Source organism: Vicugna pacos, chromosome 21, assembly GCF_048564905.1.
Source record: "Vicugna pacos chromosome 21, VicPac4, whole genome shotgun sequence".
Taxonomy (NCBI): domain Eukaryota; kingdom Metazoa; phylum Chordata; class Mammalia; order Artiodactyla; family Camelidae; genus Vicugna; species Vicugna pacos.
Genome location: NC_133007.1, coordinates 18087249 through 18110900, shown reverse-complemented (window position 1 = coordinate 18110900; position 23652 = coordinate 18087249). Strand labels below are relative to the sequence as shown.

Sequence of the window (23652 nt, the reverse complement as noted above, 5' to 3'; positions counted from 1 at the left end):
GGCCAGAGGCTGAGCAATGCTGGCAGCCAGGCCCTGCTTGGTGGGTGAGGCTCTTTCAGTCTCACCTACTGCAGAGGTAGGAGAGACTGCCAGGGGTCCACCAAAATCCCGTCTCCCCTTCTTCCTCGGCATCCAGCTGCATACACTTCCCAGTCTCCTTTGCGGCTGGCTGGGCCGTGTGACCAAGTCTTAGCCAACGGCAGTGAGTAAAGGGAAGGGGGGTGCTTTCCAGGTCCAGGGGTTGCCCACCTGGCCTCACCTCTGTGCTCCTCCCCATCTACCCCCTCCATCATCAGGAGGCAGAACACAATGCGTCTCGGGGACACGGTGGAGCCCCAAGAAGGAAGGAGCCTGGGTCCCCGAGTGATGGTGTGGAAGAAAGCCAACGCTCTAGACTGATTACCCACCAAGGGCTGATTTGTGACCAAGAAATAAACCTGTGTTCAGCTACCAATGTTTGAGAGGTCTGCTGTCACAGCTTGCTCTCTCTCCCTCCCAAGGCCGGCAAGTTTACCCTCTCACAGGGCCGGGACCCACTTTCTCCGATGCCTTCATTGCCTCTGACGAAAAAAGGAGCTCCGCCTGCTCTGGACAGCTGATAGACAGCGGCTTATGATCCAGGACAAATGGGTTAATGGAAGTGAGACTTCACAGAGGAATAAAAGCCATCCGTGAGAACTGGGAGCATATACAATGAATTCTAAAAAACAAACTAACGTCTTTAAAGCAGTTTTTTCAAGCTTCATTTTCAGGTTTCTGTGAGATCTGAGGGTCACCTTCTCTCTTATTAACTAGAATTGGCAGAGGACGAAAGCGTTTCTTTAGCTCTGCTTTGGGGGAAACATTTGAGGAAAGCATTTTCTTAATGACTCCGGAATACTGGTAAGGGGCCTCAGAGATCCTCTGACCAATGTCTTCGTTTGCAGCGAAGGAGCCCTGATCCAGCGCCTTGCCTGAGGCTACACAGACGGCACACTCAGGGCCAGCGGTCACCCCTCTCAGCTACCAAAGCCTGTACCTTCTACCACAGGGGGCTTCCCTGGGGCCAAAGCAGAGACCAGTGCGGTCCCCCTGGAAAGCACAAGCTCTCTGAAGTCAAACAAACTTGGGTTCATACCTCGCCCCGCCATGCACCGGCTCTGTGACCCTGGGCCAGTTCCTTGCCCTTCCTGAGCCAAGGTGCCTCTTTAAAATCAGAGATGATGATTCCCATAGTCATTCATTCATTTGCGTATTCATTCAACCTTTCAAGGTGTGTAGTATGTGTCGAGCACTGCATTAGGCTCTGATGCTGGAATGCTGAACAGTGGGTGAGCAAGAGAGACCAGACCTCTTGGAGCCAATGTTTTATTGGCTTTGATCTTGTGAAAAAATCTTGACAGTGCCTGCTGCACGTCACCATCCATCAGTGGCGAATAAGAAGAGTTACCATGGTCATTACCAGCACGCCCTCACCTGCCTGGCTGTTCCGGGTACTTCTGCTTGGTGTACGCCTCGAGGGTGGCATAAACTTTCTCTCGCAGAGTTTCTACCTCGGAGGGGTTGGACAGACCCTTGGCATCTGAAAAAGATGACGATTTTAACCACTGGTTACACACCTCTGCTGGACACCCCACTACAAAGGCTGTCCCCATTCACTACACAGGCCACCTCCCATGGAGTGACCAGAGACACGCTGGATGGGGGACAACTGTGAAAAACACAAAGCTAGTTCTTTGTGCCCCAGCTCTCCTTTCTGTACCCCATCTACCCAATAAACTCCTGGGGCAAAAATACCCACCACTGACTCCAAGGAGGAGAGTTTTATTTTACTGAGTGCTTACCAAGTGCTAAGCACGGACTGAGTGAAGGGATGGGGGTACAAAAACCTGACAGGCCCACGTCCTATATCAATTAACTGACCACCTAATTCAGGAGATGGAGCGCGTGCATAAATCACCATGTAATTCTGAAAACTCCTCTTTCTTGACCCCCAGCAGCATCTGACATGGCAGATCACTTCCTCTTTCTCGAATTGCTTTTCTTCCCTGGGCCCCCAGGACCCCACTCTCTCGTTCTTCCCTGTCTCACTCACTTTCTTTGCAACATCTAAATGTCGCCAGTGCCCCAGGGCTCAGCCCTCAGCCCTGTTCTCCGCTCTGCCTCAGTGTGCCCCCCTGATGAGTGCATACCAGTCTCAGAGCCTGGCATGCCAGGTCTAGGCTGACGGCTCTCAAACGTATGTCTCAGGTCCTCTTCTCTGAACTCCAGACTCACGTAAACAATTGCTTCTTGGACACCTACCCAGATCTGAATGTCTGGGTAAAGACATTCATTCAGCTGCATACAGTCCCCAGTCCCCTTTGCAGCTGGCTGGGCCACTTGATTGAGACTTGGCCAATGACAGTGAGTAAAAGGAGGAGGACCCATTCCAGGTCTAGGTGTCTCCTACCCATCCACCCTTAGGAGCCCCATTTCAGTCCATGAAAAATCTGCTTTTCCAACTGCTCAGGAAAACAAAAAAAAATCCTAAGAATTATATTTAATACCTCTCTTTGTTTCACACCTTATATGCAATCCATCAGCAAATCCCATTGGCTTTGCCTAAAAATACATTCAGAACCTGACCATGTTTTAACACCTCCTTTACTACTACCCCAGGCCTCTGTGCTCGCTTGTCTTCCCCACTCGCCCCTCAGCATGCGCACTCCTAGCCCACTTGACACACTTTTTTCAAGACGGCTGGAGGAGCACAGGCCATGAAGAGTCAGCGCTCTGCCCTCCCCAAGGGCAGGTTTCCTGGCCCTGCCTTCTCTGTCTCAGCCGAGCTAGGGGACCACAGAACATCAGCGCACTGGGGGCTGACCACGGAGAAGGGCTACGCACTACGCAGTCACCTGGGTTAAACAGCACGATGGCTCGCAGGCACCCCAGCTCCGACTTATCCATCTGCATGTCTTTCATCTTGGAGACCAGCTCGGTGAGGACTCTGTTCGCAGGAAACGATGGCAGGTGATGAGAAGATCATGAGTACCAGGCCAAGGGCTGATAAAATGGATGCAACCTGTACTTATTATATACCCACCCCATTTTCTAGATGATGTGCCAGGTGCTAGGGGCACAAAGATGAGTAAGATGCAGCCCCTGATCTCAAGGAGCTCACGGTTGAATTGAAGAAGGAGACAGAGAAGCAACACATAGCAGCAGCACAAAGCCAATAAGCGGCATGATCAGGGTCCCAGGGAACACCAAGGGGAGGGCAGCGAGCTCAGAGAGGGGGCTGCAAAGGCAGCCTAGAGGATTGGGAAACTGGTAGAAATGCAGCCAGCAAAGCAGGGCGAGGGCTTCGCATGTCCGGAAGAACACAGCGGAGGACAGTGTTCAGTGACGAGGGGAAATCTCCAGGCACCATCAAGAGGGCTGAGTTCACTGAAGACCATGTTGGTCTCCGTGTGGAACATGTTGTGGGCAAAGGCAGGGAAGGAGTAGAGACATCTTAAGTAGACATGCACTTGGCCCTGGAAGGCCACTTATAATGGGGTTAGAAAGGGATCACGGAGCTCAGGCATTGGACAGAGAGACTGTTTTCAACCTCATCCTTCTTTTTGCCAGTTCTCCATCAGGTCATCCCCAAGGCATTCATCTCTGCCCATTCCACTCAGTTCTTTAAATCACCTGGCTAAATTTCCCTTTAGCACCACTGAAGGCACAGAACCCCAGACTGAGGCTGTTGCTGCCTGACGGAGGTAGGTCTTCCCCTGCTGCTGGCCTCCCCCAGGGATCCTGGTGCAGCGTCTAGCAAACCCTTCAACTCATCTTTCCTGGACTCCTAACGTCAGATCCTGCACCCCTCTTCCCATCCTGCCTCCTAGGAAAAGCAGTTCAAGCTCCCCTCCCCCACCTTACTGGGTACTGTCAATAATCCAGTCTCTTCCTTGGAAACCCACTGGGATCACAGGTTCTTTCGTCTGCCAGTAACTGTTGGCCTGGGGCTCCATCTCCTGTATCAACCTTTCTTTTAATCCCTTCTCATTCCCCAGGTTTATGTTTTCAGATGCTGAATGGTCTCTGCTCCCAGCCACATACAGCTGTGTGGGCCATCCATCCCCCATCCCAGCATTACCCACAGGGACCCGCCCACACGTGCACACACGTACACACACACAAGCACTGGAGGCAGAAGAGAGCCACCTGTCAAAGATGGAGCCGACCCCAGCGCTGTGGGCACTGCTCCGGTGGACGTGTAAACCCGTGGCCAGAAGGATGCCATCCTGCACAGAAACCGAGCGGTGGGAAAAGGAGGCGATGAGCAATTCATTCCACCCTGCAAGGATAAGAAGGAAGCCTTGAGGGACACCTGACTGCACTGTTGCTTTGTTGATAATCATCCAGGTTCTTATATTATCATGCCTTGGCATAAAAGTAGAACCAGAAATCCAGGGAGGTCAAAAACTAGCTCCGGACAACGCCAAAGTCAGTGAAGAAACAAAGGATAAGACTGAGGTCCTCTGACGTGTGGCTCTGCCCATCTCCCACCACCTCCCCAGTGCAGCCCAGAATGGCAACTTGAGGACAAACACTCTTTTTCTCCCCAAGTCCATCAACAAATATGGATTGAAGACTTCACAGGTAATAGTCACTATGTTAGCTGCCATGGTGGATAAAGCGAGGACACTGTGCAGTCTCTGCCCCCAGGACCTGGCAACCTAGTTTTGTATCTCTGACGTTGTCTAGGGGGACCCAGCACTGTATACAGCTTTCTGTCAACACTCAGGGATCACTCATTATCTAACAGGGATGAAATGAGTGGCCTGGCTCCCAAGGCTCAGCCAATCTTCATGAAATTTCCCTGCTGGCTCAGTGACAAAGAGGAGATTTGGCATATGTCAACTGCACCGTGTCCCAGAAATGGGAGGCAGGGGAGATTACAGCACAGAGCATCTTAAAATAGGAAGGGACCCCGGAATCCATCTGGTACAAGCCTGAGCAAAAATCTTTGGCTTCCCCTACTTCACCTGTGAAATGGGACTATCTCTATTGTTCCAGTTTCATAACAATAATAAGACACAGCTTCAGACCATCCTCAATAAAAATGTTTGAACTGTCTTTGAAAATTAAATGCAAATTATAAAGCCAGGGTAAAATCTGCATGGAAAAAGAATCTTCCTCCTCCATTAACAAATAGCGTTTCATCTGGGAATGAAAGGTTTGGGGAAGGGCCATCCAAATTTGAACCCACAAATAATATAAAAAAGAACAACCTTGCATAGAGTTATCCTGTCACAGCAAGGTGCACAGCTTGGATGGGTTACAGACCCATCAGATTGCTTGTTTTATGATCCCAAGTGCTAATTTCAAAGTGGCAGCCCCAGTGCTTGTCCCCAGAAGAAAGGATTCTTCTGTCCTTTTCCTTTACCTGCCCGGAGCAGAATGACCTGGTCCTCCAAGGTGAGGTCGGAGAAGTGGGGGATGCGCTTGGCCCATTCAACGAGCGTGAACAGCTGCTTATCAGCAGCATGGCATATGTTGGTGACAGGGTCATTCGTCTGAAAAGGGAACAAAGGACTCTGAAGGAAAGACTCTGGGACTCAGACATAACCCCTTCCCCACCTCCAGCCCCATTCAGGAGATGGGAGATGGGGGAAGCTCCAAGACCACATACCGAGTTTTCCATGTTCATGTCACCATAGGATTCCGTCTTTGGTTCAACGGCAAGTTCAGCTTCTAGAATCCTCTCCACAGGCATGTCTTCATGGCCGCTGCTGGCACACTCCGCCTCACTCTCTGCCCGCTCCCGGCTTCTCTGCCTCTCTTCTTGCACAGCTGGCAGGAACAAGGACATGCAGCTGTTACCGTAGGCCCAGGACAACTGTGGGAAAGTTAGTTACCTACCTAAGCCTCAGTCTCCTCATCTGTAAAATGGGCATCATCATGGTGATGAATCAGGGACCTTGTATTGTTAACAGATGAAACCAAGAAAGCAGAGCTGTTTGGTTATGCCTGTGCCGAACTATGGGTTTTTAGTCCATATTCTTTCCAGTTCATTTTGGTGACCACTCAAAGAAGCGTACATTGTAAGCTTGAATAACCTCCAATTCTGCCCTTTCTTTTAATGACCCACTGTCTCCTTACACGCAGTCTCCCGTATCCTTCCTCCACCTGCTACCTCGAATAAACCATGAGCATGCAATAGTTAAGTAACAAGCACATTACTCTAAAAACTCCTGTCAGATCCTATGCATCATCCTTGGCATTCACGTCCCATTAGGTCTGCCCCCAGTGCACCGGCCTGAACACAACATCACCTGATCTGACTTGTCAGGGAAGATCTTCGGGGAGCCATGTGAGTATCTAGTCAGCGAAAGGGTGGAGGAATGTCACCTAGATGACATTTCAGAATCAGCAGCCGAAATGGAGGGGTGGAGAAGGGTACATAGGGAAAGGGGTAGGCTGGAATTATCTCAGCCTCCCAAAACTTAGGGTTTCCATCAAAGAACCCCCTGGGTCTATACATTAGGATGTGAGGCTGACCCCCTCCCCAGTTCTGTCCTCTTCATTGGGAGAACAGTCTCAATTGGGTTAGTTCCCATCCTTTCAAAAGCTACAGTTTGCATCTTCTTATTCTCAGGAGCAATAAGCAGAATGCAATATTAAAACATATTTTTTTTAATCCCGAGGATCAAGGAAATTCTACTCTAAGCAGGTAGCTAAGCAGGAACTCGGGGACAGCTACTCCATCAGCCACTTCAGCCCCCCATCTCCTCTCCCCGCCTCCCCATCGTCCACTCTCCGAGCCACCTCCTACTCTCTGAGGGGATAAGGAGCCACAGAGGCTGCAGAATGAACTGGAACTGGATGCTGGACATCTGGTTTGTCACGCAAGTGATATTATTGATCTCTCAAAGTAGGTCAGAGAAGGGGCTGACAGCAAAAACACGGCTGATGCTCCGAAGTCTCCAGCAGCAGAGATACACCAAGAAGCCTCAAGCTGAGAATGATATTCAGGGTTGGGGGGAGGGAGGGGAGGAAGGAAGAAATAAAGGAAGAAAGAGAAGAGAGATTAAAGCAGGGGAGGAAGAAAAAGAAGAAACAGAAGAGAAAGAGAACATAGAAAAGAAAATAGGAGAAGACCAAAAATCATGAGTCAAAGAAATCTTTTTCAAACTGGGCATGACCACTTCCTAGCTAGTAACATCAGATATATTTCTCAGCCTACCAAGCCTCAGTTTCCCTATATGTAAAGTGCAGATTATAGTACTTAGCTGAGACTGTTTTGTAACACTTAAATGGAATACTTATTTAAAAGGTCAGAAAAGGTAGCATTTTCCCTCCCCTCGGTCTCTCTTTACACTCTCGGGTTCTGCTCTGGTCCTCTCTCCATGCCTCCTTTGATCTCTTCCTTCCTCTTCTTGTTTCTCTTCCTCCCTCACCCTTTCTTTCTGTCCGTTCTATTAGTCTCCACTCACTGACAATATACAGAAGCTCTTACGTGTGTTTTTATCATCAGTTGGATCCACTGGTTAAAGTTGAATGCTCCTCGTATTAATTTTTTTTAAGGTAGGTTAATGGGCTTCTATTTGTCTTGATTTGAAAAGATGGGGGAAAGCAAACTAAATTCCTTTTTTGACCCTCGGTCAGTTTCTTCTGCAGATTAGTAACACTCAAAGAAAATAACCTTCAAGCTTCAAGGGAATCAGATTCTAATTTCAATTTTGCCACTAACTGAGTGATCCATTGCTATTCACTCCTTTGTGTGTGTGTGTGCCGTAAATCTTACTGTCGTAAAGGAGGAGTCGTGTGTGTTGTTGGAGGAAATCTTCTACGGGGAGGACATTCTGAGCTACTGCTACTACATCCAGCTGGGCACTTTCAGGGGATCTACAAGAGGATTAGAATAGAATTTTACCCCTTAGTCCAATATATATTTATTGTGATGTACTAAAATAGCCAACATTTACGAAGCTCTTGCTCTGTGTGAGAAGTATGCTCAACACTTTACATAGATTGTATTTCATTTAACCTCCGTAAGAAACCTCGGAAGCGCTATGAGCCACAGAGAAGTTAGGTAACCCGTCTGAGGTCACAGAGCTGGGAAGCGGTGGAGCCAGGCTGGCTGCCTCCAAAGCCCATCTCTAACCCCTCTGTACTGCCTCCAAGGCTCTGGGCTCTTTGGACTAATAAACCAAATGGATGTCTAACACTGCCCACAAATTGCCTCAAAAAGAACCCATTCTTTAACTATCCAAACTACATTAAGTGACCAAAAATCATGGAAAGAGACTTCTCCAGAACCTCTGAGGGCTGTTTGGTGGCCTGGAACTCAGGAGGCCCCAGTCCTACATCAGCTCTGCCCTCAGCTTGCTACTACGTAAGCATAGGCAAGACCCTGGCCTCTCAGAACCTCTGTTTCTTCTTTCAGGAGGTGAATGTGTTACATCAGATAATAGCAAATATCCATTCCAGCCTCACCATTATGCATCCTGGACCCGGGGAGATGAATTCTGAGCCCACCCTAATTTTATCTCTTTCTGTCCATCCAACTCCCTCGGAGTCTAAATGCCATTGTATCACTCAGTTATCTGTTCCAGGATTTTATTATTTTTGTCCTCATGAAGGTGTCCAAACTGAGCCCCCAATTCTGTAAATCAAGGCCAGAAATGATAGCGGTGAAGGAAAGGCTGTCCAGTAACCCTTAAAAAGTGACCCTTCATATAGTGAGATGAAGAACTGATTCCTTTCTTTGCTTTCTCTTTCTCAGGGTAAATAGTATCAATTCCTTCAGCAACTTCCCAGAGAGCCCTTTTTGCCTCCTAATTTTTATTACTCAGATTTTCATCACTCCTGTTTCTCCACATTATTTTTTATAATGCGTGATCCAAAACCAGACCCGATTTTCTGTTAAAGAGTCAGAATAATACTAGGTTTAAAAGAAAAACTGCCCAGGCTCTTAGAAAATCCACATGTTCCTGTTTGACTTACTTTCTTAAAATAAAGAACCACCCTCCCCACCATTTGGTCCATGAGCCACTCTGACCCTAATGGAGCCAGAAATATTGAGGCTGAGTTTGGAGAGACAGAATTAGACTGTGAAGCAGTAGAATCAAGTGAAGGTGATTCCTGATCCGCAGCAATCGTGCTTTGTGCTGACGGGAGACTTGCCTTGGGGTCACTAGTTTTATGTTTGGACTGTCGTGGTGGTGGAAGCTACAAAGAGTATCAGTTCTATCCTGGTGAAGAGAAGACACTCTCCACCAGCCGGTTTTTCACATCATATGTGCCCGTCTATGAGATCGTCAACCCCTCTACAGCAAGTATGACATAAGCATAAAGTAGGCACTCCATTCATACTTGAGGAATGAATGACTGCGTGGGTGAATGGATCATCTTTAGGAACTCCTGCATTACTAAAAGTTCTGATTCCGATATTCAGTTGAAATCACTCATCCATTCATTTAACAAGTATTTCTTAAATGTCTACTATGTGCTAGTCACCAGTGATACAGCTGTAGGAGAAGAAAAGGCAGGGAAAATACCCCTGCCTTCTTGGAAACAGACAATGGATACAATTTAAAAGTATGTTGGACAGTGGTAAGTACTGTGGGAAAGAGAACAGAAAGTTATCAAGAGTGGTTGATGCATTTACGACAGTGTCATCAGGCAAAGCTTTATCAAGAAGCTGACAATCGAGTAAAGGTATGAAAGTGGAGAATTGAGCCAAGCAGATACCTGGGAAGAGGGCATTCCAAGCAGATAGAATGGTAAGTGCAAAGGCCCTGAGGTGGGAGCACCCCTGGTGGCCCAGTAAAGAGACTAGGAAGGTTGGAGCAGAAAGACATGGGGCAACCAGACCAAATATGACCTTGAAGTCATAACCAGGATTTTGCCTTTTTCCTGAATAAGAAGGGAAGGCATTGGAGAGTTTTGGTGGAGGAAAGGCTTTACCTGACCCATTTGTTCAAAGCCTCACTCTGGTTGCTTTGATAAGGAGAGACTGTAGGAAGACAAAAACGGGAGTCAGGGAGACTTCTCAGGAGGTCATCTGTATTAGTACAAAAGACAATGGTGGCTTGGATTATGGTGATAGCAGTAAAAGCGGTGAGATTTGGAAAGATTCTGGACATATTTTGTGAAAGAAACAAGATTTCTTCACCCACTGAATGCGGTGTATGAAAGAAAAAGAGGTGTCCAGTGGTTTTTTGGTCTGAGCAACTGGAAAATGGGCCATTTCCTAAAATGGGGAGGACTGTGTGATGAAAAGGCTGGGAAGACAGGTTTGGGCCTGTTAATTTGAGATTCCTGTTAGATACCAGAGTGAGGGCCCTCCCTGGTTCTGGGGTCTGTCAACGTGAGATTTCATCCTTAATTCTAGAGCTCCTTCACGCCCTGGCAGGAGGAGCAATGCGATGTGAGTTCTGGTCTGGGAGTAAGAAGTCCTGGTCTCTGCTCATCACCTGCCTTTGGGACCTTGGAAAATCCACGTCACCAGGCCAAGCCTGCCTCCTCAGCTGTAGAATGCTTAGGGCTATTAAATTCTCAAGGGCCACCTCCATCTCAAGCATGCTAAGAATCTCACTTTTTCCTTCTTGGTAGCCTTCTTTCTTAGAAAGGGTCAAAAAAACTTTTTCTTCGGTGGTCCTTTCAGCCAGCCTCCCCACTCCTCACAGAAAAGTTCTTCAAGAATAAGGATCCACTTGGGACTGACTAAATGCCTGTTCCTGCTTCCTAGAGAGAGAAGCAGGACCTCCTTACCCCGAAGTCTATTAAGAGTCACCATTTACACACTGCACCTGCTTGAGTCCACTAGCTCATTAACTAACCAAGTCCATGTATTTGTGTTATTTAACAGAAAGACTTTTTGATCTTGTAAATGAACAGAAGGCACTTTCAGAATGTTTTTTTTTCCTACAACAACCCAGCTAACCCACACTGTAAATGGAAAGATACAGCATTTTAAAAATGCACAGTGATGATCTCTCTGAATGAGAAGGCTCAGTCTGATTATTGGTAATGCCAATAATCCCAAAAGACTTTGGAATACACCAATTGCAGAGGATCTGTAGCAAACCAAGGTTATAAAAGCCCAGAGAGATTAATCAAACCAGCAGGCTTCCCCGGAGTGAGGATTAGAGGGGAGAAGTTGGCTTAGCCCAGAAGGTCAGACGGATGCTCCATTGCAGGGCAGCATACCAGGACCCCAAGACCTCAGCTCTGAGACTTGCTGCCTGGCTATTGGAAGAGAAAAGGAGAGGATGCAGTTTGGACCGTCACCTGAGTTCCAGGAGAGGATAAGTGAACTTGGAGGAGGAAGATGCTCCTGCTCTGTCTGTTCGGGGTACACATTGATTGACCAGGGCAGTTGCAGTACTCGAGAAATCATGGTACCCAAAGTCACTCCAGCCTCCCCTTCAAACCTCTTCCCACATAGTCCAGACTAGCAGGACCCTTTCCTAGGTCCTGCGTTTGTCTCCCACAATTATTTATGTGCGGACTGCTCTCCCTGGAGCAGAGGGAGGGGCAGCGGGGAGTCTCACCTTCCCTCTTCATGCCCATGACAAGGCACTTCTGATAGCGGCAGTACTGGCACCGGTTACGCTGGCGCTTGTCAATGAGGCAGTCTTTATTGTCCCGGCACGTGTAGATGAGGTCTTTCCTTATGGTTCTCTTGAAGAACCCTTTGCAGCCTTCACAACTGTACACACCATAGTGCTTCCCTGCTCACAAGGAGAGAGCCCCATAAGTCATCCTAGTGTTTATTTGGCTCTTTCATTCGAAAGGACCCCTTGGCTCTCCCCCCAGGGGAAACTGGCCCATCACCTAGGCAATGGGAACAAAAGCAAAGAACAACCAGCAGAGAACGCAGAACCAAACTGAGGCCGAGTAAATATGCCTTTCTTTGTGCCTTCCCTCTGGAAGTGATTCTCTGGAATCACTCATTCCAGAAAGCATTATTAGAAAAGTCCTAAAAAAAGAACATAAATACAAAACAGAAACAGACTCATAGACATAGAATACAAACTTGTGGTTGCCAAGGAGGACGGGGGTGGGAAGGGACAGACTGGGAGTTCAAAATTCGTAGATACTGACAGGCATATGCAGAATAGATAAACAAGATCATACTGCATAGCACAGGGAAATATATACAAGATCCTGTGGTAGCTCACAGCAAAAAAAAAAATGTGACAATGAATATACATATGTTCATGTATAGCTGAAGAATTGTGCTCTACACTGGAGTTTGACACAACATTGTAAAATGACTGTAACTCAATAAAAAAATGTTTAAAAAAAAGAAGTCCTGACCTAAGATTTTGCTTCTATTTACTTTACTGGGGTAACTCTTGTGTTTAGTTACAAAATGTCCTACCTCCAATCAAGCTATTAGTATACATAATAAATAAAAATATTTATGCCTGTTACGTATTCTCCAGCAGGAAATGAATGTCAGCTTCACTAATATTTCCCCATAATCGAAGCTGAAGGACGTAGGAATCTCACTTACAAGTATTATCCTCCACCATAAACTATGAACAGGAACCTGTAAATTTTTTAAATGCTGTTGCCTATTGGAGAAATGAATTGGTATATGATCTTTATGGCACGATATGACATTTAATCTTGAATGTGACATAAAGATCTGATGGAAGGGGCTTTTGCTTGATCCAGAATAATCTGTTAAATGTTTCATTGCCCTTATCACCTGTTCCACACAGCCAGTTTTCAATGGCCCCAGCCAGGGATGGCTGACTTGTGTCAGGAGAGTCGCCACACCCATGCCCACACAGGTACCAAGACTCAATCACCACACTTTTTCAAAGTGGAAGTCCTCAATACTACACACCAGGCAGCTATGCTCAACTGATTGGAATTGTGGGACTTGAAAAATAGAGTGAAGCAGGTCATTCAAAACATATTTATGTCCGATTCTTGAGTGTGACATGTGATGTTCTTTAGCTATAGACCTGACGTGACTTTCTGATTTGGTATCAGCCTAAATGACATCAAAGTGAATTTGAAGTCCCTGCGAACTAGCCAATGTAAATATCTGTGCCCAAGGTGCTTACGTTTCAGAGAAAGTCACCATAAGATGACTTGGTGGCCAGAGACAGCCTCCTGGTGAACTTAGTCAGCACCTAATCAGTTGAGTATACCAATTTACTAAACTCCCAGCAATAATAAACACAGGATTTCATCTTGGGCCCAAAGAACCTAATGCTGTCAGCTCTGAAATATTTGTCTTTAAGAAATATGGGACCAATTTGTCATTCCCATGGCTCTTCCATATATGAATGAATCCCCCGAATTTCAAGTAACCCATAGCAGAGAAAACTCTCCTTCAGGGTGTGGTTGGAATTCTGCTGCTATGGCAACGGCCAAGTTTGCATGATTTGGAAACAACTTTCTGAGGACAAGCAAACATCCGTCATGTAGCTAAGTAAGTTCCAGGCACCAGGAACTTTTAATGGAGTGACATTTTGCAGTGGCTTTGGTGACAATAAGAGATGAGCTATAGAAAAGAATCTTCCTCATCTTATTCATCAAATCAGAGATTAGCCTGTCATCAAAATTGCTGAGATGAGGAGTTAGTTAGAGGCAGGAATGATGGAGAGGTAGGGAAAAAGTCAGGAAAGAAAAAACTTGGGCAAAAAGTGGAAGAGGGTCAAAAAAGATGAAATCAGGGAAAATGTATTCATTTCCACCCATGGAAACATGTTAAAAACCTGTAATGCTGTAGAAGGAAAAATGCTAAAATATCAAAGGGTTTATCTTTGTTGGGGACATTGGAGATAATTTTTTTAGTTTTCATTGGCCCTTTTCTAGTTTTCCCACATTTCCCACATTGAGATATTATTTTTAATTATAATAAATATTTTTTTTAACTTAAAGAGACTCTAGCTTGAGATACTTGCTCATCACAACAGCTGCTCTATCCCAGTTACACATGCAACACAGTAACGCCAGAAGGAGGCTTCTGAAATGTTGCCTATAAATCTCATCCCCCCAAATGAAGTCATGCTTTCAGTTGATCAAAACTACAGTGACAGAAATTCACAGCCTGGGCCCCAAGCTGGACCATTGTAAAGGACCCCTTTTTCTTTCATTGGGTACAAAGTAGCCAGGTGGGCCGTGGCACAGGTGACTTCTTTGGGACCCCTGTTGCATGGGTCACTTGGGAGGCCCATCTGCTTCTGCACGTACCTGAGGATCTGTCCCCGCAGATGGCACAGATGTGTTTAACCAGAGAGCCAGGGCTAGTGGACGGGTAGTTCATATTTCCGATGCCGGGAAGCCCTGATAAGGGCTTGATGTCCTCTGAAATGCTGACACTGTTGACCACATTTAGCTACAGGAGGGAAAACACAATAACACACAGAGCCAGGGTAAGCTCAGTCCCCCCAGGCAGAAAGCAGCAAGACCACCCTCGAGAAAGAAAAAAAAAAAAGAGGCTCTATTTCAAGAAGTAGTTTTCAAGCACAGAATATCTACAATTGCCTAGGAGGGATGTGAATTTAAGGGAGAAAAATAGTAACAGAGAGGAACTAAATCATTTCTAAATGCCAAAACCGAAACCAAAAATCACAACACATCTCCATCAGAGCGCTCCGCTTTTACTCATTTGACGCATATGTTTTACTTGAGCTAGAAATCTACATTGCACAGCACACTTAGGACAAGTCCATTGTGCACTTTTAAATTTTTTATTAACAACCTTCTCCCTACTCAGCAGGGCTTCAAGAGGCGCTATATGACCCTCAGGCAAAAGACTTAGACTCCGGAGAGAACCAAGCAAAATATGCAAATCAATTCATTTAGCGAATCAGCAAACAGACATTCACCAAGCGCTCAACATGCCAGGCACCGTGCCAGGTTCCGGGGGACAAAAGTAAATAAAATGCACACCCTTAGGGAGTTTACAGTAAAATGGAAGAGAAGATATATACAATGGTCATCACAATAAACCTACTGAAGATGCTAAGCCAAATGCCCAAATCATTGCAGTAGCATCAAAAATTAGGTTAAAGCCCCAGGCGATATTTTTGAACTTGTGTGTAAGGAATAAATTTTCTCCCCACGAATATCCTTGGAGCCAGAGACTGTCCGCCTTGTCTTTCCAGTGCCTGGCGTGACCCTGGCGCAGGGTAGGGAGCTGGTAGACTTGAATGGCTCCATAAAGGAATGTTGCGTGGATCGCTTTCCTCGCCCCTTATCACAAGTTAACATTAGCTCTTCACCACGTCTCCCTCCATGTCTCCCAGTGCTCTTGGGGAGATTACAGAGAAGCCACTGCTGTGTGTTTTGTATCAATGAAAAAACAGTTAAAGAAATATGAGCTGGTCATCCAGTCAGCAGCATTTCTGGACTCATGGCTACAGGTCAACATTCTGGGCGCTGTGAAGGGAGATACAGAACCTAGATCTGTCTCTCATTCCTCAAACATGCACGATCTCACTGAGGAGTCAGAACGTGCACAAAAACTAAGAACACGTCCAAGTAATTCAGACAGAGGTGGTGCTGAGTAGGTGTGTGTTTAAGTGCCCAGTAGAGGCACCTGGTGAATAGCCAGAGGTTTAAGGGGAGGTCCAGGGACTTCTGCGTGGTCTACGTGAATTTTGAATCAGACTGCCTAACTGAAGTGACTGTTAATCTCCCAACTGATCCAAGGGTAGGATTTTCTTCTCTATTCAAGGCCTTTGGGACAGAAGGCATGATCAATAAAACATAAAATACAACAGAGCCTGGCTTAGGTTCCTTCTAAATTGACTAGCTTTTCAATTCACTAAGCAAATATTTATTGAGCACAGGAGGTGGGCAGAGGCTCTGGGTTAAATGCTGTGAGGGATGCAAAAAAGAGAAGACAGCTTTCAGGGCCTTGCTTTGAAATCAAAATCACCAGGAACTTTTAAAAATTAATTAGGATGAGGGATGAAAACACGTATGTGATGGGAGAGAGCTCCCTCCTCTTCCTCCTCCTCCTGCTCCCTCCTTTTTATAAAAGGCTAAGGCAAGACATCTGGATCTTAGAGTCCGTGTTTTGTTTTGTTTCGGTGGAACACAGTGGTTCTTAACCCCGAATGCATGCCTGGGAGCTTTGGGAAAAAATTAATTCCAGGGCCCCACACCCAGAAGTGGTCTGAGGGTCCACTGGTACTGGTATTTCTTTATGCTCACCAGGTAATGCTAATGGCAACCAGGATTAAGAATCAAGTGGAATAAACCAGACAAAGACAAATACTGCATGATATCACTTATACGTGGAATCTAAAAAATACAACAAACTGGTGACTATAACAAAAAAAAAGCAGACCCACAGCTACAGGGATCAAACTAGTGGTCGCCATCAGCGAGGGGTGGAGGGGCAATATGGGGGTGGGAGAGGGGAAGTATAAACTATTGGGTGTAAGACACGCTCAAGGATGTATTTACAACACGGGAAATACAGTCAATATTTTATAATAATTGTAAATGAACCGAACCTTTAAAATTTTATAAAAAATAAAAAAAGAGGAAGGAAGGAAAGGAAGGAAGGAAGGAAGAAAGAAAAAGAAAGAAAGAAAGAAAGAAAGAAAGAAAGAAAGAAAGAAAGAAAGAAAGAAAGAAAGAGAAAGAAAGAGAGGGAAAGAAAAAGGAAGGAAGGAAGGAAGGAAGGAAGGAAGAAAGAAAGAAAGAATCAATCACCGATGTAAAGAAAGAATCGAATAGTGAAGAAAACATGCTTTGGTGTCACACGGGCCTGTCACTGACACCCAGTCTACTCTTATTGGCTGCATGAACTCAAAGAAGTTACTAATCTTCCTTGACCTTTGGTGTCCTTGTCTGTAAAATGAACATAGTAATGCATAACTTACAGAGTCACTGGGAGGATTAGATGAGATAATAATGTAAAACGCCTGTCACAATGCCTGGCACACAGGAGGTGTTCCTTAAATTGTAGCAATTATCGTTCCAATAAAATCCCATTAATTCAGATTTTGAATGTTTACTCTGAGCCAACATTGTCCTAGGTGAAAGGAATTCTGAGTGTCTCAAGGAAACCAGTATTATTAGCACATAGATGCACCCCATGAAATGGAAGTATTTTAGATGAGATGACCCCAAAGAAAGAGCCCTGTAGCTGACCATGACTCTGTCCTCAAATCCTCAGACGGATGAGAAGGTCCTGGGAGCGGGGAGGAGGGCACCAACACCTGGGGCTCAGGAGGCCCTCACCCACCTTCCCCTCCTACTCCCATCTCCCGTGGGACCAGCTCCGCCAGCTCCGGCCTGCAGCGATCACAGCACAGCCATTATTGTTATCACCACTCTTGGCGCTACCATCCAAGGAAGGTTTGCTCAGCACTAAATAACATTCAGTCCTCACAACAACCCTATGAGACTTTCCTGTTTTTCAAATGAGAAAACTGAGCCTTAAAATGGTTTATTCATCTGTTCTTTTCAGAAATCCTACTGGAGTACAAAAAGGAAGAAGACGCAGGCACTGCTTCAGGAAACTTGCGGGACTGGGGACCAGGCAGCTAATGGGTTTGAGCTCTGGTGGCCACCTTCCATCTCATCTGCCATTGCTCTGATGTTAAAAACCAGCTGGGTTAGTTTAGGAAAGAAAGATCACAAGTAAGTGAGATTAGGGAAGACATCCTGAAGGAGGTGGCATCTGATCTGGGACCTGACAGCCTTCCAAAACGGGTAGGATTGGGGTGGGCCAGTCATGGGCAAACGATTCTGACAACAAAGCCCTAGATGGAAACCCAGGTGTCTGTGTCCAGTGGATGGATGGGAGACAAGGCTCGGAGGTGGGCTGTGACCGAGCCTCAGGCTTAACTGCCTGCCTAAAGAGAGTGGATTTAATCTGAGAGGCAACGAGGAGCCATGAGGTTTTGAGCAGAGGACTAATGCCCTCGAACTATGAAGCAGCAGCACATGGAAAGACGAGAGGAGAGAGACAGCCAAAGCTGCTGCACCTGCGCAGACACCAGGTTAGGTGCCTTCGAGATCTAACAGGCTAGAGCTGGCACCTGGATCCCAGGTCATCATTCCTCCTTCCCTACTCTGTCTGTCTCGTGTGGCCAGAGCCCCCCAGATCTCCTTGGCCCCTGGTTACTTCCTGCCCCACCTCACTGGCCATGAGCCCCCTGGAGGAGCCACTCTGCTTCTGGTCGCTCTCTCCCAGCAGCCCCTCTCCAATACCCTCCTCTCCCTGCGTCTGGATGGTGATGAGAGGCAGTGGCTGGGATAGGTGGGTTGATGCTCTTCTCCGTCAGCCTCTTGTCTGGCTTGGAGTTTGTGTGGACTCAGAGCAATGGTAGATGAGAAGGAAGGCAGCCACCAGAGCTCAAACCCATTAGCTGCCTGGTCCCCAGTCCCGCAGCCCCAGCTGTCTTGTTCCATTAGGAGCAGCTCTGCTGAAGTGAGCACTTTAGAGCTGGGATTTACCAGGCGGCTGGCTGCTCCTGAGAACAGGAGAGAAACACACTTGGCTGGCCTGTCTTCCATTTGCAGACTCTCAGCCAAGGACCGAATGCATCCTGGATGCCCCGGAGCCATCACGGAACATCGGGTCCCACATTTCTGAGCTGCTTTCAGCCCAAATTATTCCACTCAAGGCAGATATGTGGCCGACCGGACAGGCTGCAGGCAGGCACCCCTCTTCCAGGGACTGGATTCCTTCGAGTGGCATTTCTTTAATCTAATGAGGGTCTTTGTCATGAAAAGCACAGAGCCTGGTCTTCCCACTTCCTCGCTGTGTGATCTCAGCCAGGTGACTTCACTTAGCAACTCCGTTTTCTCGTCCACAGCCTAGAGCAGTGGTTTTCAAGCTCAGAGTGTATGTGCGGCAGGAGGCGGGGAGGCTGAGTGAGAAGGCGCCATATCTCCTGCCTTTGGTTCACCAGACCTGCTTTTACTCGACATAAATTAGGCTTCCAAACATGCTTTCACTGGAAGAAAAGACTTCGTGGCTTTTTTAAACCATTAAACGAGATGACCTTTAAGGGCTGTTCTAGCACTAACATTTGCAATTTTTATCATCAAAGTGTTCTCTATAAAATGCAAACATCTGAAAGGATAACCATTCCGTTATCAATTATCACCTGGGCGGGAATTATAAGGGACAGAACCCAGGTCAGGCAGCAGGGTCGGGAGAGGCCAGCGAACAGACATCACACAAAAATGCAGCGTGACACACACTCAGGAAAATGTGATCTAGACCATTCTGTCTGAAAACTGCATAAGTACTTTCCAATTGTATATTTGGTGCTTCTGGAAAGTGCTCCCTCCACTTAGGTACTCCCCAGGGCAGGGACTGAGTCTTCCACATGTTTTCAATCTCCAGCGCTCAGTTCAATGAACGCGGTTGAAATGAACTTCTCTAGACCCTTTCAGCAACCAAGTACACACACCTGAACCAATGACCACCTAGGTGCATAACACATCATCTAGGCGTGAGAATGATTCGACCACTTCACCACCACAGAGCACCTCAAGCGCTTAAGAAGTGATTTTTCAAATTCACATCTCCTTGGATATTCATGAAAATCCCTATAGGCTCATCAGGGCAGAATGCATTACCCCACAACAGAGAAGAAGGAACAGAGATAAATAAAAGTTGCAGTGGTTTGCAAAAGGTGACACCGTCCCTTGCCTCCGGAATATTGGTTCAGTCCTCTTTACTCCCCTAGATTGAAAATCCAACAAAAGCCAAAAGAGAAGCTCAAACACCGGAAAGACAGAGCACGAACTAGGACACCCCGCCGGCCGCTCCCCCACTGGGCGCCTCCCTCCTCCCCTCGCCCCGAGACCTCACTCACCCCAGACCCAGGTCACGGAAGGAGCATGTTTCCTGTACAAATCCCACTCAGACCCAATCCTGGGCAAGAAAGGCAGGATGCACAGGAATAGTCAGCCCAGAGTGTCCAGAGTCCAGCTCACCGTGGCTAACACTGAGGACACTAGATGTCCTGTGTCATCTAGTTAATTGGGCAAAGTGTCACGGCCGTGTCGTTCCAGAGCCCGAGCCTGCAACGCTGCTCGGTGTCTGGGCTTCACCAGCACTTGGCAAGCCTAATATAGCTCCCAAAGCCAAACTTGGCCTCTGCACACAGCCCAGTTGGCCAGGACCAGAGCTTTCAGCTGACCTTTCAACCCCAATCCCTCTGTACAGACATAGGGTCCAGGAATAGCGGCCCGGCCACTCACACGGCTATGAAGCTGAATTTTTATTGGCCAGGCTTGGCTCAATCAGATCAGAGTGTGGTTGCTAAAAGCAGCCTCGGAGGGCCGGTGCCCTTGCCCCCACCCCACCCACAAGCCCTGCCACTGTCTATCACCTCACCCTGTTTAATTTCTTCATGGATACACTGATTGCCGTTTGAAACTATCTCATTGGTTCCTTTGCATTTTGCCTGTCCTGTGTGCTACAGAGTGATCTCCAGGAGAGTAAAGACTTATTCGGTGCGTATCCGCAGACTCTAGGGCAGTGTCAAACAGTGCCTGCTACGGAGTAGGTCCTGCTAAGTCATTATTTGAGTGAATGTGAATGCCCTTTGCAAAATTTTACTTTCGTCCCAGAACTTCGACCTCTCTTTCAGTCTGTGTTAGCTTTGACCTGCCTTCCTGGAATCCATTCACCTGAAAGAAAATGAACAAAACAAATCTCTTCGGGGTCCCACATTCTGAAGGGTAGCGTATCGCCAGCTCTGCTGATGACGGTGGGTGAGAGTGGTGTAAACGCTTGTCCCTCCCCACCGCTGTCCGCGCCCTGCTCCTCTGAGCGGTTGACACCCGCATGGAACACGTGACTGGGAAGTCCACGGGTCCCGTTCTGCGCCCCTTCGGTTCAGAACATTGCAGTTCATCAGCAAGGTGTCCCACGTCCCGCATGAGACTCTGTAGGAGCATCGATGACTCCTCTTTTACTCCTCAGCAACCAACAAGATCTCGTGGGGAGGTCGGGAGACTTGGGGTCTAACCCTGGCTCTGGTGTGACTGGTTTATGAGGTTGGACACAGCACCTGAGCCCACTAGGCCTACCCACTTGGGCAGAATTAGTGGTTCTCAGCTGGGCAAGTTTTTTTTCTCCCTGTGTTTCCACGGTCTTTGCTTCTATCTCAGAGACAGCACGGGTGTAATACACTCTGCCTTGTTCTAGCTTTAGCCGTGTCCCACACCTGCCTATTTCCCCTCTCAGCTGCTCTTGGACCACATCTGGATCATTTCGGTATCCTCTGCAGCATGTAGTAAAGCACCAGGCACTTAACTGACTCGAAAAATATCCAACATTGAAAATCAAGAAGAATCAAGGCGGTCCACCCCATGGAAGACAGACAGACCCGAGAGACGCTGAAGTCACAGCCAGGGCTGAAACGTTGAAACCACAGTGGTGGCTCCCTTTTGGCCACAGTCCCCTAGACCTTGAGGCATCGTCAGTTCTCTGGGGCTGCTCTGCCTAAGGACACACTCAGTGGAGGCCCTACAGGAGGGAATTCTGCAGAGACAACCCAGTCCCTTCAGGAGGCACACAGTAAGCACCTGCTGAGGGCCGGCTCCACGCCAGGAGCAGCCTGGCTGAGATGGCGGGCAAGTGCCCGGCGAGGACGGACACCTACCTGAGAGCTGGGCGGGGCAACCAAATTGATTCCTGGAGGGGCTGCCAGTGCTCCTGACGGTGGGCCCATGGCAGAAGTGATGACTCGATACGGAGAGCCCAGGGCATTGAGGGGGGTACCCACCGCACTCAGAGTCCGTGGGGCACTCACTGGGGTGTCCGTGTAGCTGGGGTGGCTGTCCATTGGCTTCCCTGTAGATAAGGCTGCCGATGGGCTCATGGACGTGGAGCCAGAGTGGCCAGGGGAGCCTGTAAGGAGAAGATCATAGGTGACGGGAGGCCAGGGGAGCACAGAGATGGCACGTGAGGACAGAGCCCCTCCTTTGGTTTTCTGTATCCCTTCCCTCTTCCAGCCACACCTGCACACCTGTGACCCCCAGAACCACTGGAATAAAGGCACACAAAGACCAGAGAGGGGAGAGGGTCTGTTGCAGGACAGAAATACTTATTGATGCCTGAGTCCTCTGGTGCACCGCATGGGATTCACCTTGAATTGTGTCAGATCAACCGCCAGGACCACGGCGGGGGGAACCCACAGGTCCCCCAACCTGGGTGACTGTAACCTGAGCCAGCCAGACAGGGAAGCTGAGTCAAAACCAAGCCCCCGGGAGCGGGTGGTGGAGTGAGCAGGTGCCCAGGCTGCTCCAGAATCCCCTGCCTCAGACTCATATTGCTCTGCGAACGGGGGCAGGACTGAGCCTGCAAAGTGTGGAGACATTCACTCACTCACACATAACAAACGCCTATCAAGGAGCTAGGGATTCAGAGCCGAGGAGAACACAGTTCCTGCTGTCGGGAACACACTCCACAACCACCACGGGGAAGGCAGGGGCTGTTTTCATGTCCTCGACTGCCTGTATCTTCTGCAGCTTTATGCCTATAAGGTTCTTGTCCTGCCAGCCTCTACAGCACAGGGTTAATCAATGCTCAGGTAAGGAGACTGGAGATGGCAGGGCCTGGCTCACAGCGGCCGGGAAGGCAAGTGCAGACGGCCCGCCCAGACCGCTTCTGCCTCTGGGCATAAAGAGCTGCAGCCACAAGTGTCAGTGGACATGGACCGTTCTCTCCAGAAGAGAGGAGCTCAGAGTCTGCTCGCGGCAAACCTCAGGGTCTGAAGCAGCAGGGACTGGGAAAACCCCAGGGCAGCCCATCCTGAACCGCAGTGCTGGATCCCTGTGTGGCTGGAACGCAAGAACAGATTCAAAGAAAACACGTGCTAGACTCTGCCACGGCACCCGTGTTGCCCTCATGGGGGGACCATGAGAAGATTGATGGCAGAGGTGGTCAGTACGCATGGCCTGCTGGAGACGCCATCCAGTTCTCCACTGGGGCCCTACACTGTGCCAGGCCGATAGGATGCTGAGTGGTACGTCACATGCCTGACCTTAGTTGGTTCGTTGCTGGTTCAAGGAATATCTCTTGAGTGCCTTCTACATGCAGGGCGCTATCTTAAGCCTTTTGGAAACCTCAGTGGCTCTAAGGGTAGTATGGGGGGGGTGTGCTCTCTACCTTCTGGAGGGGAGCGTGGAGCATCAGAGGTGTAACTGTGGAGTTGTTCTTTTTCTTTCTTTCTTTCTTTCTTTTGTACATATTTTTTTTTATTTGAAGTATATAGTCAGTTTACAGTGTTGTGTCAATTTCTGGTGTACAGCACAATGCTTCAGTCATATATGAACATACATATATTTATTTTCATATTCTTTTTCACCATAAGTTACTACCAGATATTGAATATGTTTCCCTGTGCTATTACAGTATAATCTTGTTGTTCATCTAGTTTATATATATTAGTTAGTATCTGCAAATCTTGAACTCCCAATTTATCCTTTCCTACCCTCTTCCTCCACCCGATAACCGTGAGTTTGTCTTCAATGTCTGTGACTCTGTTTCTGTTTTGTAAATAGGTTCATTTGTCTTTTTTTCAGATTCCACATATAAGTGATATCACATGGTATTTTCTTTCTCTTTCTGGCTTACTTCACTTAGAATGGCAATCTTGTGGGGCTGTTCCTACACAGAAATATCCCCCTGGAAAAATGTCAGCCTGGAGTTGCCCCTGGAGCTCCTCCGAGTTGAGC

At 47.7% G+C, this 23652-nt stretch overlaps 1 protein-coding gene across 4 annotated transcripts in view; it reads right to left on the bottom strand.

Annotated features, from left to right (window-relative positions):
- The window catches only part of RXRG (retinoid X receptor gamma), a 42506-nt gene that overhangs the window by 3613 nt on the left and 15241 nt on the right, over positions 1–23652 (bottom strand). For 2 of the 4 annotated variants that reach the window (XM_006209028.4, XM_072945887.1), the window contains exons 2-9: positions 21576–21823; positions 14176–14320; positions 11511–11690; positions 5642–5802; positions 5396–5525; positions 4171–4303; positions 2877–2968; positions 1456–1561 (exon numbers count right to left, since the gene is read on the bottom strand). In XM_006209028.4, coding sequence (XP_006209090.1) covers positions 1456–1561; positions 2877–2968; positions 4171–4303; positions 5396–5525; positions 5642–5802; positions 11511–11690; positions 14176–14320; positions 21576–21823 — 1195 coding nt within the window. The remainder of the gene's footprint in view (positions 1–1455; positions 1562–2876; positions 2969–4170; positions 4304–5395; positions 5526–5641; positions 5803–11510; positions 11691–14175; positions 14321–21575; positions 21824–23652) is intronic. The other 2 variants (XM_072945888.1, XM_072945889.1) reach the window with 2 other exon arrangements.